Below are 15,188 nucleotides of genomic sequence, written 5' to 3' on the forward strand. Positions count from 1 at the left end.
AGAAAAGTGTACTATACTTTTGGCTGGGTTTCGTTACAATAAGTATGATTAGTAGAAATTTTTGGTAGCTTTACTTGTTCAGACTGCCTTATTTAGAATGGAACCATTTCTATTTACTCTAAAAGTGAGCTTTGATACCTCTCATAGAAGTTTCCAGAGCCCTCACCCACAAGACGTTTGATCTGAATCCATGCGCCACATGGTTGTGGCAGGGCTCTCAAGGCCTTCATTTGTGCTGCTATACAGAGCCTCTGTCTTTCGGGGGGGGTGAGCATATACTGTTGGAGGTGTCAATCTGTCTTAGTGCTGATTGACAGCAGGAAGACTAATGTGGAAAATTAAAGTAGCTTTTAGAGTAAAGCACCATGAGCTTAGAATGGAAGAGTGGGAAAATCCAGAGTGTAGACAGGAAATGAACCCAAACTGCTGTACCATCCCAAATCCGTCACAGCTCTGGAGGAAAAATGGCTTGTGGTTTTCACCAGGCAAAAGGAAAAAAAAAACAACAACTCACCATTGACTCCTGTGGTTAATGCCTTCTGTGATGCTTAGGTTATTTTTACTTTTTTCATGTGTGGCTGTTAAAGTTGAAGTGTGCTGTTTCTGCACCTCTAGCGTCACCATTAAATATTGTGATTATGATGACTGTTTTCAAACATGTATACCGAAGACTCCCCCTGACTTTCATTTGAGAAATAAATAAATGGTCCCGCCCCAAACCCACACCATTGGTTGAGCCAGTGTTCCTGAGGTGGGATGTTCAAACAATAAACTCAAACATCTCTTTCAAATAAAATTCATTTGACCGCCTGCTTTCCTCGGGCGGTAATAGTGTCAGATTGCAGCGGGCAAATAGTACAGAGTTCTGTGAATTAAGCACAATCTATAATAAGCCTAATTTAAAAAAAAAAGAAGGCATGTTTGCACAAAAAGGAATAAAAATGACTTGTTAAATACTCAAGATGCACCCACTATTTCAGCGCTGATTGCACCTGCTTAAATTAGATTGCGGATAATTAGTAAAAAAAGACGCTGAAAGAGTGCAAAAAAAGTGCAAAACGGTTAAGTGAATTCGGCCCACAGTGTTTTATTTGTGACTTATTTGTAGTTGTCTCTGCATATTAAGCTGGGATAAGGGAACTATTTTAGCATCAAATAAATTACACACTTCACCTTTAAAGCCAATTTTGTGATAGCTCCAAAGTTAGGTCTCAAATTGTCGTTTTCAAAGAGAGAATGTGATACCTTCAGTAGGAGGGACACTTGATCCATGAGAGGCAATTCTCTCTTGAGTGAAATGGATACTTTTTCTCTAAACACAAGTATACATCAGCAGGCTGGCTCAGCCCAGCCCTGAGGATCCATGAATCACATTGAGCTGATCCTGTCAAAGATACACAGTGCATCACCCAGCCATGCCAGGAGCATTTTCTCTCACGTTCAGTCTAGCTTGGTCTTTCTTTCTCTGTGGCTAATAGGCCTCAGCACGCTCTGCTAATGATGTGTTTGTTCTGTGTCGAGAAACAGTGGTGAAATCAGGCTTTTGGAAAGTCCCAGCCTGTTCTTCTAATCCCAGCAAACGCTGGGTCTATGGTGGGTGCCCGCTGTCGGCCCCCCCTTGGCCATATAGGACTGCCACAGCAGGCAAGAGGAGAGTTTGAATTGAGCATATGTGTGTGGGTCAGCCAGGGAATAGCAGTAATGGGAGATCATGTGTGCATGCATTTATACATATATATGTGTGCGCCCCAGGGGCCCTTGCCAGAGAGAGAGAGGGCGAGGGCCCGAGAATGAGCTCACTTTCAGCTCAGCCCGTCTGCCATAAAAGCAGAACATACTCTTTAAAACTCTTTGCCGATGTGAGTCATGAAAATACACAGGCGCCAAGTGTTTTATTAATTCATTATTGTGTTTGGGAAAATTCTAGGAACACATAGATCCCTTTTCAATCAGTTCACTTTTTCAAATGGCTGTATGAGATTTGGATTTTCCCCTGCTCCTTTTTTTGTCCTCCTTTTCCACTATTTTTCTGCTCTCTCTTCCCCCCCCCCCCCCACGCACCAAGCAAGGCAAATTCTAAAATGGCGAGAGGATGATGTTGTTTTTCCAATGCACTATTTTATTGATATACTTTGTTTTATGCCATATGCATTCCAGTTCTTTTTCCTACCCTTCTTTTCTCATTGCTATAACACTTGGTTTCCAATCTAGTGATCAATAATCACCATCATAATCTTAATCATATTACACTTAATTTTAATCTTAATCTGAAAGAAACTAGATGAAATTTAATATTAACTTATTTAATGCTGTATTTACAGTATTCCAGCAGTTTTTCCGACCCAGTTTTTTCTTGATGCTGTAACACCTTATTTTCTGCCCAGCAATCAACAATCACAATCATAATCATTATTTGAATCATCCCTGGGATGAATTATCGTAATATTAAATCATCTTTATTACCTTAATCTTAATTTTAATCTTAATCTTAATCTGAACAAAAAAACCGAAGAAAGCTTGAAGATTATCTTATTTTATCTTCATTATTTTGATAATTATTTTTTATAATTATTTTGATGATAATTTTGATAATTATTTTGGCTGTTTCACGACATAATAATATCTGATTATATTTTATCCCATGAATATACAACATTGGAAATGAAGTATTTCAAAGTAAATTAAGGTCGGTTGAAATGCCTGGTGGATATACAACAAGCAGTTCCTGGCCTTGAGTAATAGACAGGGTGATTCTGAGACTGTTTTTAGTTTAATAGCCATTAACTATTTTAGTTCAACAAATAGTGAATTTATCTTAAAAGGGACATATTATGCAAAATCCACTTTTTCAATTTTTTTGAACATAATTATGTGTCCCCAGTGTGTGTAGACAACCAGAAAATATGGTAAAAGACCATCCCCTCGTTTCTTTCCTTTCCCCATCAATAAAATCAGTGTCTCCGAACGAGCCTTTCAGGTTTGCAGCCCCTTTTGACGTCAAAAGGGGAAAGGTACTGCCCACGGCTGGCGAAGAGATCTGCCTGAGTAGCTTAGATCCGTCCTCATTAAAACCTGAGCAAGCAGCGCACAGTCTGCCATATTTATCTCCTCGCTAGAGCCACTTATGCTAACTCGAGAATGTCCCAGCTACGAGGTAAACACACCAAATGTTCTGTTGTTGGCTGCAAGAGCCGAAATAACCCTACAAAAGTTACACAAATTAGTCAACTAACCATTCCGAAACATCCTGGCGCATTCTTATTATTGTGATTTCTGCCGGAGTCTCTCCTTGTTCAGGGTCCAACTCAGGTTCAAACATGTACGGCTGAACTCCGGTGTTTTTAGTAGCAGCCATATTGGTTCTTCTGCATTGTTGTTGCCAGGGTATCCATGGCACCAGCAGGAAAGGCACAGCCCACTTCCAGAAAGGGGTGTGGGGAGCAGCAGCTCCTTTGCATTTAAAGCTACAGACACTAAAACAGCCCATTTGGAACAGGGCTACAAAACAGAGGTATAAAGGCATGGTAGAATAAACGATCTGTGAGGTATTTTGAGCTGAAACTTGACAGACACATTCTGGGGACACCTGAGACTTATATTACATCATGTAAAAAGAGGCATTATATGTCCCCTTTAAGTGTGGATGGCTGCCCTCCTCCACAATTTCGAATAATTTATTCTATAGCGCTTCGGTCTCTGGGGTAAACACGTTGACTACGCCAATGTGTGGTTTTGAATGGTGAGCTTTAAATGATATCTGTTACATATGGAACAGCTCTGAGGGGTCACGGATGGAGCTGAAGCAGGAGTGGGGTTTGGGGAGGGGAGGGGGCAATGTGGGCAGGGATGGGTTCGAGGGCACATAGACGCAGATGAAAACCAGATCCAGTGAAGAGAGGGAGGGAGGGGGGAGATGGCAAGGCCTTGTTGTGGCTGGTTAGGGGCATGTGCCTATCTGCAGAGCTCCTTCCTTAGACGTGGCCAACTGAGATTGGATGCACATGTGGAAGAGTTTACTGTAATGGAACTCTAAATTAGTGGTGGTTTGAAGCTGCCTGCAGCAATAGGCTGTAATTAACTGGCTCTGCTGAAAGAAACAGAACCAGAGAGAAACTGGAAGGGAGAGTGTGTTTAGTATGTGTGTGTATGTGTTGGACAGATGTGTATACTGGAGCCATGGAAGAAAGGGGCACACTGGTAGAGAAAAATATTTGTTTTAGCATTTTTAATGCATTAGATTCTTATAAAAGATTCTCATTTATGTGTGTGTATGACTTGGAAAGAGATTTTTCAGGGCTTAGTTGTGTGGATTACAGTAAACCAGTGTGCATTTGTTATGGAGCGAAAGCACAGTTTTCCAGTATGTGTTCAGGTGTGAGTATTTAATGCGACAGTGAGAAAGAAACCATTTGAATGTATGTCTTGGAAAACCCAAGCTTCTTTCCTGGCCAGAGAGCCGCCCCCCTAGTGCCCCCCAGTGCCATGACTCCATTACTGAATCTGCCTCCTTTTTTCTCCACTCGAAGTGTGTTTATGCCGAGTTCATGAGCAGAATTTTTCCTTTGCTTATAGCCCTTATTCACAAACCACAGTGCTTCCAAAAACGCTAGATTCTTTAGCTCAGCTCATTTTTCAAAAACCACATTTAAACAACAAGCCGCTAGCACCACCCACTCATAAAATCACTCAAGGGAAAGGGGAACAAAAAAAAAAAAAAAAAAAAAACGGACACTGAAGTCATGAAGAGGGATTCTGTCTTATTGGAAAGCCTGACATCTAGAGAGACAATGCATATACTGTAGTACATACACTACATGAAAAATGTTTGAACACACCTACTTATTCTTTATTATTTCTATTTTCTTCGTTTTAGAATAGTGGTAAAGTCATCAAAACTATGAAATAACACAAAAGGAAGTATGGGAATTATGTAGTGAGCATAAACAAGTTAAATCTTATATTTTAACTTCTTCAAAGTATAGCCACACTATTGCAAGAGTTCCTGCATTAACCCTGCATTTCGGACCATTACAATTGTTTTTCATTGTGACATTATTTTCAAGACACTTAAGCACCTTTTAACACATTAATATATTTTTTTAACTGTATTACAGTCAAAAAGATACTATTGTACAATTCTTTTTAAATTTAAATCAGCGACAATGAAAGGCAGAACCAAGGAAGTACTATGTACAATTACTTTACAATATCAATTAAAATATGTTTTTCACATTGCGTTGAAGGGATAGTTCACCCAAAGATGAAAAATCTCAATAATTTACTCACCCTCCTGGCATCTCAGATGTGTAGGATTTTCTGTCTTCTGCAGAACACAAATTAAGATTTTTAGAAGAATATTTCAGCTCTGTAGGCCCATACAATGCAAGTGAATGGGTGCCAAAATTTTGAAGCACCAAAATCCAAACAAAGAGAGCATATAAGTAATCCATAAGACTCCAGTGGCTAATACATGTGTTCAGACATGAAATGATAGGTGTGGGTGAGAAACAGATCAATATTTAAGTCATTTTTTGTCATATATTCTCCTCCCTGCCCAGTAGGGGGCGAAATGCATGAAGACTGTGAATCACCAAAAACAGAAGCAGGAGAAAGTGAAGGAAAAATTACTTAAATATTGATCTGTTTCTCACCCACACCTATCATATCGCTTCAGAAGAGTACTTTTATGTTGCCCTTATGTGGATTTTGGAGCTTCAAAATTTTGGCACACATTCACTTGCATTGTGTGGACCTACAGAGCTGAAATATTCTTCTAAAAATCTTCATTTGAGTTCAGCAGATGAAAGAAAGTCATACACATCTATGATTTTTGGGTGAACTAACACTTTAATGATAATATCATAGTGACTATTTTTTGGCATTGCAGTAATGAGAATTTCGCAGGTAAAATATGCATAACTGTCATGCAAATAATGTCACACAATGAAAATAATCTAAATTGCCTTAAAGCTGATGTAATTTCTGTGACTGAACATAATTGACAAAATAAATGTTTTTTTCAAAACAGCTCTCCGAATACACCCCTCCTCTGCTGTTGTTCAAACTGTCAGATAGTCCCAGCCCCAACTTATGCCATTGGTTGAGTAACGTTGGTGGGTCGGGTCTAAGCGTGTCACTCTAAACAAACACAGTAATTTTATAGTGCCACAGAGACAAAGCGTTTACAGTTTTTGAGAAATTGAATCTCTAAATTACTTGTAGTTGTCTCTGCATATTAAGCTGGGTTTTTAATACTGTTAAATATTTTAATACTGAAAAAGTTACATACTTCTGCTTTAAAATAGGCTTAATTTTCAATATGTAAAAATATCTCTTTTTGGAAACAATTGCAAATGTAATTTATATTTGTCTACAAAACTCATTTCAAGCCTTTAAGCATAAGTCTTTAGATCAAAAGGTCAGAACATGAATTCACTTAATTGTGTCCAAACCTCTGACTGGTTGTGTATGTGTGTGTATGAGAGGCTGGGTCTTTCAGGCATGGAGTGAGATTTGAATTGACTGTTTTCCATGATTGTGATGTGTCCGGTTTCACCAACAATGTGGGTAACCTCAATTTCAACCTTGTTGATCACTGAAAAGTAAAACCGAAAGGAGGTAGTGACAGAAGGAGAGATGAAAGGGAGAAAATGTGTGTGTGTGAGAGAGAGAAACTGAATAGAAACATTATGGAAAAGATACAGAAAACTTCGGACAAACAATCACTCTTCATCTTTAAAGGTAAAGTGTGTAATTTCCGTACCATTATAGTGTCATATCCCAAACTCTTGCCATTAGTTGAGCCAGTGTTGTTGTGTCGGGCTGGTCGGGCTGGTCGGGATGCTCATACGAACAAAGCAATGTTTTGATAGCACCACAGAGTATATGTATACTTTTTAGTGAAATCAGCCTACGGTACATATGGCTTACTTATAGTTGTTTCTTCTTATTAAGCTGGGATAGATGTATTTTAATGCTGAAAAAATTACACACTTCAGCTTTTGGTTTCTGTCTCTCATTTTCATCAGTGGAGCCTGTGTCGGGGCCTCAGGCCTATGGGGAGAGAGGCTGAATGTAGCCGCGCAGGGCTGGGAGACTGGCAGTAAAAACAGAGAGGCTCTTTCTTGTGGAGTTTGGGTGATTTAAATCATATGGAATCGCCTGGAAACACCACAAAAGTCTGGACACCTTTCAAAACTGTGGAGACAAGGGCTCTCTCTCTGTTTCTTTCTCTCTACCCCCTCAACCTAACTTTTTCCTAACCACTCTTATATTCCCTCCCTTTTATTTCTTTTTTTGCTCCCTTTTTTTTTACATATCACCCCATAATTTTGCCTCAGACTCCACCCCCTCTTAAAACACATGAGTGTTATCTTCAACTTGCTGCTGGTTTGTTGTATGAAACACATAATTCTTGTATGAAACATTTTATGAAATTCCTATGGAAGAAATAAATGGGGAAAATACAATACTGAAAACCAATAATAACTGAAAACTTTTGTTTTTCGTGATGCAGCATACACGCCGAAAGGGGTCAGTATGAATTCCAAGACGACTGCCATATCGATCAACGCAACATAAAATGTAATGAGTGCACGAAAGCTGAAGTCTATAATTTCTGCACCATTAGCCCATCTATAGGGCAGTCTTGATGTTTACAGAGTATATGGACACACGTGTTTTATCATTGATTATTCTTTGTTCATATTCTTAATTTGTTATTTTTTTTCTCCTAAAGGTTTGTCCTTTCAAAGAACTGAATGCTGAACTGTGACTCTGGCTGAGACCATCCCATAGGCCATTGGAGCGAAAGACAGGCCCAACCAGCCTTTGGCAACCAACCATCACCATGGCAACCAACCGGGAACGGCAGGTGGGTCACATGACTGGTTTCCCACCTGCAGTCTACCCCTTTGCCTTCAATTCCATGCGGAGCCACCCCCCCTTCGACCTGCTGGCCAATAGCAGCCTGTTTGGACGTTTCGGAGCAGATCTTCCCAAAGAGATGGCAGCATTGTGTGAGTGTTTTAACTTATCTGCATTAGTCTACCACAGTCAGAGGCTATGTTTGGAATAAAATACTAGCTTACCGCTTATGAAATACTTTGAAGTATACATTATATACTTATACTGATTAAAAAATAAAAAAGTAAAACAGGACACATTACGTTTCAAATAAAATATGCTACATTGTTGTCACGTCACATGACCTCACCTTGTTGTATGTGGAACTCAGCGTGTAATCATCTCAGAAATAAATATTATTTTATTCTTATTTTGCCATTTTAACCACATTTTTTGTTAACATGTCTTATTTTTTGGCAGTCCAATCAAATAATACATGTTTTTAAAGGGGTCATGTCATGAGGAATCAAATTTTCCTTGATATTTTGACAAATAAGAGGTCTTTCTACTAGGGTTGCAGGGTAGCACGGTGCTACGGTAGTATTGCGATACTAAAGCTTCAAAATACTGGCGGTGCCACAGTATTTTTTAAACGGTAGTACCGTCAATACGGTAGTACCGTAAGTCATGTTGTATGTGCGGTAGTGCATTTTATTTTTGCTAAAATCTTCATTTGAAGCAGACCCATGTCTGCAATATTTGCTCGGCCCTTTAAGAGTGCAAAATACTGTTTTGAATTTGCTCCTTCTATGGTATTGTTTATTTTTCAATGTGTGGTTTTCCCATGCTTCAAACACACATGCCTGAATCCCAATGTGTTAATTTGGTGGTCATGTCTCCTAATGGATAATATGGATTTAAATAAAACTTTGGAGAGTGAGAAGCAATTTATGTAGCGAGATTTTGAATTATTATGGGTTTTGCCTGATGAGACCGGGAAAACCCATCTGCCATAAATGTCGACAGAGATTTCAAGCCAAATGGGGAAACTTCAATATACTTCAATATACACCTTCAGACACATCCCACTGCCTCTGTAGAATACACACGGGTTAGTGCCGCTTCATTTAACCTAAATGCTTTATTTTAACATTTACTGTTTTTCTGTTTCCCTGAAAAATCTAATGTTGCACTCGTTTATTTTTATTTTTTTAATTACAAATGCATGGTGGCATTAACTTTGCTAAGTTTGCAAATATGATTAGATCACGTCCCTGAGCCATGCGATCAAACCGGTGTGTGTGTGTGTAACCTGCACTCATGCTGCTGTTTACCAGGAGAGAGGGGCTGAAGCAGTTTTAATAATGAAACAGCTGCTCAAAAGTCTTTTCAATGTTACAATATCTTTATTTTGATGTTACCAACATTCAAATAATCACAGAAATAATGGAATAAAAGTTTAAAGTTTTTTTTTAATGCAGCAAAGATTTTTTTCTTTTTTTTTTTACATCAAACTAAGAATGTATTGGGTAACAAGTTAGTCCACTTGAGCCTTCTCCCTGTTCATACATCAGTTATTTTCACCACTTCCAGAGCAACAAGTGGAATGGCTAGTTTCTAAGAACCACCTGTGCTATGACAAACTGTGTTAAGAAGTAACACTATCGTGTGGTATCGTGATACTCTTGGTATTGTGATACTTTAACTGGTATAGCATCGTAAGATATGATTATGGTGTCGTGACAACCCTACTTTCTACTATAAAAATATACTGTGAATTTCAGAACTCAAAACTTAATCCCCAGTGCAATAAAAGCATTTATTGAAACCAAGCTGCCAAAACGCCTTGTTCTCTACTTTTGATGTCACAAAGGGTACTCATTAATTCATGACCATCTCTACAGCAATGACATCAAAGCCTACTTTACATTTAGCACCCAATGGGGGCACAGTTCATACTCAGAGAGAGAGAGCAGGACAAACAGGCCTAGTGTGGCCTAACTATTCCTAAACACCGCCCATCTGCGCTATTTTTAATTGTTGTTATATGTAAACACGCACTAATTGGACGTCTTTGACAGTTTTGATGTGTTTTGATGTGTTTCCAGCGATGTGCATTTCAGTGCAGGATGATATTGGAAACTGGATGTGTGCGCCTTCATTGTGCTTTGAAGACACATCCACATGATGCACACACATAGTCCAGTGTATTTAAGCTTGGATTGCATGTTTTGTCGACTCGTATCAGCGTGATTGCTTGTGTACCAGTCAAAAAACGATTCAAGCTTTGCTAAGGAATTGTTATTGAATGATGGGGAAGTTAAATCACTTGGACTGGATCAAAAACGTAAGTAAACAGTTCCGTTTCTCTAGCCATGTTCTCTGTAAAAAGTTACAATTCTTAGTGGTATTTTTCAACACTGCAGAAAACAATGTCTAGCTGGCTTGCTGTAGTGTCATAGGGGCTGCTGTTTTACATCTTACTACAGAGTACAGACTGTGTATGTATGTGTATTTGAATATTTCTACTGTCATGACTGTTTGATAGTTTATGGTGCTGACACACTGTTTACAGCGGGCGCATCCGCTAACGCGACATGACGCAACGGCTTAAGGCTGTCTACACCGGGCGCGTCGACAAACTTTCTAAACCGTTTATTTGTGTTGTTGGCAGTAGTAGCGCCAGTGCGTGCAGCACAAAATGTATTAGGACATCTGTTTACTGTCAGCGCGATGCGACACGCCGCAACGGATGCTTCCATGGTAGACAGCATCAATGATTACAATGGGTTCTATTGCACACGATGCACCTCTTGCGTCCGGTGTAGACAGGGTGTGAGTGTTAACAGTTGTGCTTGATAGGAACAGTTCTATAAATTCAGATGCAATTTGTTGGATGCGCGTTATGTGTAAATCCTGAAATTTAGTTTTATAAATGTTGTGGTCTTTTGAAATTTGTTCATTCTCTTCCGACTGAGTTTCAAAAATGTCTGAATTTGAGGGACTGCACGATGTTAGCCAATCAGAACAGTGGGCATTTGCGTTGACATTTAAAGGAGGAGCTGAGGCCAAAACCGAGCATTAAGACAGGGCCTGAGACAGGGTGGAAAATGATCATATATTACTAAACTATGACTGTTTTAATGCAAAAAAAAACAAACTTTACTAGCATTATCAGTGAACCACAGGGAAGATAATAAAAGTATAAAAAAGAGCATTTCATGGCCCCTTTAAATATTTAAAAAATCGCTTCCGGTATTCCTTGCAAGTTGATCGCATTACATTGTGGTATAAAGTATTCAGCACAGTGTCCTCTGTTGTTTACTGCACATTTTGGCAAATGTAGTTTGTTAGTAGAGTAGTATGGTGGTATGCTATTCCGATCATAGCCGTAAGAATGCTTGTTTGTTCATTTGTTTTGCTGTGAATGGGTGAGAAAAATAGAGAACGATCTTTTAAATAAATAAAACGAGAGCTGACACTTTAATATTTATTTAATGTGCCCTGCAACTGTAATGATCTTCACTTTTTAAAGTTTCTCTAGCTATGTTCTCTGATAAATAATTGTAATTCTTAGGGGTATTTTTTGAACACTGCAGAAAAAAAAATGTCTAGCTGGTTTGCTGTAGTGTCATAGGGGGCGCTGTTTTACATCTTACTACAGAGTACAGACTGGGTATGTATGTGTATGCGAGAGAGAGAAGGTAGACCAACAAGAGATGGTGGTGTAAAAGGGAAAGAGCTCCCACGAAACAACTATTTTATTTCTACGTAAGTTCTTTTTGTTGCATTAATAGTTTCATATTAAGTAAAAAAAAATATCTGTTTCAACAAGATTATATTAATTAAATCACATCCTCAGGCAGTTTAGATTCAGAGTGTGTTGTAAGAATGTGTGTGTTTATGAGATGGTTCTTGTAGGCTGTGGACTTTTCTTGTTTAGACAGTAGCTTAAGAGAAAAGGTAAGCCACAGACATCTGAAATCTCATCTAAGGCCTGAGGGGGGAATCTGTTATGGGTTTGGATGGCAACAACAAAGCAGAAGACTATGAAATGTCTTTTCAAAACACATATGCACTAATACACACTCCTCACCTTCTCCTGATGTGCCTCTTTTTCTCCTCGGCAAGTCTGAACAACACTCTGGCCTTTTAGAAGTCAGTCAGTACCCACCCCTCCACAGCGCCCACCTAATCCAATAGGTATTTACTCAAAAAGAGAGAGACGGAAAGAGAGAGAGAGCGAGAGAGAGAGAGAGAGGTAGGGTTGATGGAAGCACCTGGGGATGACGTCCTAGTGCGGTGGAATCCAAGAACACACCCCGCTGTAAAAACACACACTGACGGACACACAACAAACAAGCCCTCTTTGTCTGCCACTCATGGAAATGAGAAACATACTTCACCATGCATATGCACTTAACCAAAAACATAATTGCCTTTGTGGAAAAACACACTTCAAAATATTCGCATGAATACTACCCATGATCCTGCAGAGACAGATCCGCCAATCAGAGAACAGTCTCAATCTGCTTATATATTACTACATATTGGAATATTGCACATGTATTGTTTTTATACTTATATTCAAACAGCTTAAAATCAGTAGTTCTAGTTTTCCATTGTTTTTGCTTCAAATGTTGTTTCAAAGTTTATGTTGTGATTCACCTAGGAGCTGGTTGGTTTAGTTTATAGCTTAGAACTCTTTTATGAAGGATTTTATTAAATCCCTATGGAAAAAAATGAAGTGGAAAAATACTTCCAGAACCAAGATGGCTGAAAAAGTGGATGTGCATTATTGCACTCTATATATGTGATTGCACTCCATCTAGCTGTTTCTGAATGCAAGAACATGTCCTGTGTGAGTGGCTCATTTACTCATTCTGTGCTGTAGGGCTGAAACATTTAGTTAACATTATCGACAATGTCGACAATAAAAACTTTACTGGTGAAATTTTCATTGTTGAATAGTCATTTTATCTCATGTAATGTTACATGAGATCACATTAAACTATAATGATGACGCATGAGAGCAGCACTGCAGTTCGCGCCTGACTGAGGAGAGGAAGAATTACACAGCTCACTGTCCAGATGCACTCTAAACTTTCCAAACAGCTTCAGGTGATGTAGATCGTAAAGTATGAGGGAATTATAATGCAAAAATACAAAATAAGTAAATACAGAACTCTTGTTGTGGAGGCATTCCTCTTCTATGAGTTGCGTAAAGTGTCCCGATCTAAGGGAGAGAGATTGAAACTGCACACGGCTGATGCACACTCTGTCACGGTGACGCTCATCCCTCGACCAGGCACGCTTGCTGCAGCTAGATTATAACGTGATGGCTCACGATTTATTGGATCATAATATATGTCACTGTGTGTTTCTTATCATGAAGAAAATTGGCAATAAGCAGCTTTATTAATAAGAGAGAGTTTTTTTTTTTTTTTTTTGTGAGTTAAAGATAGATTGAAGTGAACAGAAATGTGAGAGAGGAAGTCTTCACCCCAACATACACTGCAACAAAATACGTTTTTGATTTGTTTTTGTTTTGGCTTGTTTTACAATATAAATATCTAAAACTCCTTTAAAAAAAACTTGCATTTTCTTTAGCAGCTATACTGCAGAAGAAGAAATTGTTATCTGAGAATGTTGAATATAATATTAAAAATACAAATATTTTAAAATATCTGAAAATCCTTTAAAAAAGATGCATTCATCTGAGAAGCAGCATATAAGATATTTAGACTTGCTTTTAGAGGATAGATCTTGAATATAAGTACATTTTGTCTTTACTGCACATGCAGAAGTATAACCAAATAAAAAAATACACTTATATACAAGATACATTCTCTTAAAGCAAATCTAAATATCTTACATGTTGCTTCTCAAGTAAATGTATCTTGTTTTAAGGATTTTTAGACAATTTTAAATGGAAAACAAGACAAAAACGCAGTGAATCTCTTTACTGAATTAAACTTAATAATAAAAATAAATGTTTCCCCCTTTAATTCAGAGGTATTTTAGAGGTATTTTAAAAGATGATTTTGTCAGATTTATTGTTAGCAAGCATGTTTAATACAACCTTTTAAGTCAGGCACAAGCTGAATAATCGGTTAAGAGCTAATGATTAATTGTTGCAATAATCGCCAAATAGTCGAATAATCATTCTAATAATCATTAGATTAATCGATTATCAAAATAATCGTTAGTTGCAGCCCTACTATACTGTCTGCTCATTATAAAATCAAGTCAATGGTGATTAATTGTGTTAATTTTTTATTGCATTATTTCAATTATTAATCACGCTAAATTAGCAAAGTAAACTATTAAAATAAAAATAGTCGTATTAAAATATAAACTTATTTCTGAACTAGAAATGATTTCTGCCTGGTTCTGGCCTTTTGCATATCCCAAAGGCACATCGGGCCCAAAGCGCTTTCAGTAATTGGATGAGAGTCAAGACCACCGAAGCCCTCATTTGCTTTTGGTGACGGCGTTTGACATTCTTTTTCGACAGGCATGTCACAAGTTGTTTTACTGAGCCATTCTCATCGCTGGCTCTCAGAGTAGTGAAAACAAAGGCAGTCGAGCATCGGCCCAGTGCTGTTTTTGCTTTTTTTTCAGGAGTTGGTTTAACAGGCCTCTTCATTGTTGTCAGAGCTGTCTGTCGGCTAGACTGCAAAAATTCCCTGCTCGTAAAGGCCTGATGTACCAAGCCCCCCCCCCCTCCTGTCTTTAAGTGTTAGTGAATGTGTGGGTTTCTGCATGTTAATGCTGCATGTATCCTTAGACCAGTGTTTATAATGTCCCAGTGAAGATAGTAATGCTTTGGCCTGTTTTGGTTAGGTAGCAACTATTCTGACAGGTTTAATCACCCTCCAAAGCCGTGCAGTTGCCGCATACTGCCAGAAAGAGAGAGAGAGGGATGGATGGATGGACTAACTTGCCTAGTATGGGAAGGAAATTCCATTAAAGTGGCCTTTAATGGAGCTCTGCCATTGCTTTTACTTTTGAGTTCATAGAGCCGCTACACATGTGGGGCCGCCGGTCACTGTGTGTGAGGCTCTCCGTGAGGCTCCACTGTGTGGGAGTCTTACGTGCCAGCGTGTAGAAGCCGTTATCAGTTGATCCCTGTCATTATCGGAGCTCTTCAAACAAACAGTTTGAAGCCCATTACCAGCACTTACCATGTGATAGCATCTCGGCTGAGCCCTCAAACGCTCCTGAAACCTTTTACCAATCAGGAGAGGAGGCCTAGCTTCGAGCTGCCAAGAGGGATGTTTTGAAAGGCTGCTCGGCCATTTCCTTGAACCAGACTGAGACCGTGTGGTTCTAATCTAGTA

General features: G+C 38.8%; 2 protein-coding genes across 2 annotated transcripts in view; one reads left to right on the forward strand and one right to left on the reverse strand.

Annotated features, from left to right (window-relative positions):
• Positions 1-15,188, reverse strand: part of LOC127419545 (molybdate-anion transporter-like) — a 189,806-nt gene that overhangs the window by 59,834 nt on the left and 114,784 nt on the right. The window lies entirely within an intron of this gene.
• The window catches only part of LOC127419544 (retinoic acid receptor gamma-A-like), a 74,146-nt gene that overhangs the window by 11,013 nt on the left and 47,945 nt on the right, over positions 1-15,188 (forward strand). The window contains exon 2 of the mRNA XM_051661037.1: positions 7,739-8,018. Within this exon, the coding sequence (XP_051516997.1) occupies positions 7,850-8,018 (169 nt within the window). The 5' untranslated portion in view covers positions 7,739-7,849. The remainder of the gene's footprint in view (positions 1-7,738; positions 8,019-15,188) is intronic.

Source organism: Myxocyprinus asiaticus, chromosome 28, assembly GCF_019703515.2.
Source record: "Myxocyprinus asiaticus isolate MX2 ecotype Aquarium Trade chromosome 28, UBuf_Myxa_2, whole genome shotgun sequence".
Taxonomy (NCBI): Eukaryota; Metazoa; Chordata; class Actinopteri; order Cypriniformes; family Catostomidae; genus Myxocyprinus; species Myxocyprinus asiaticus.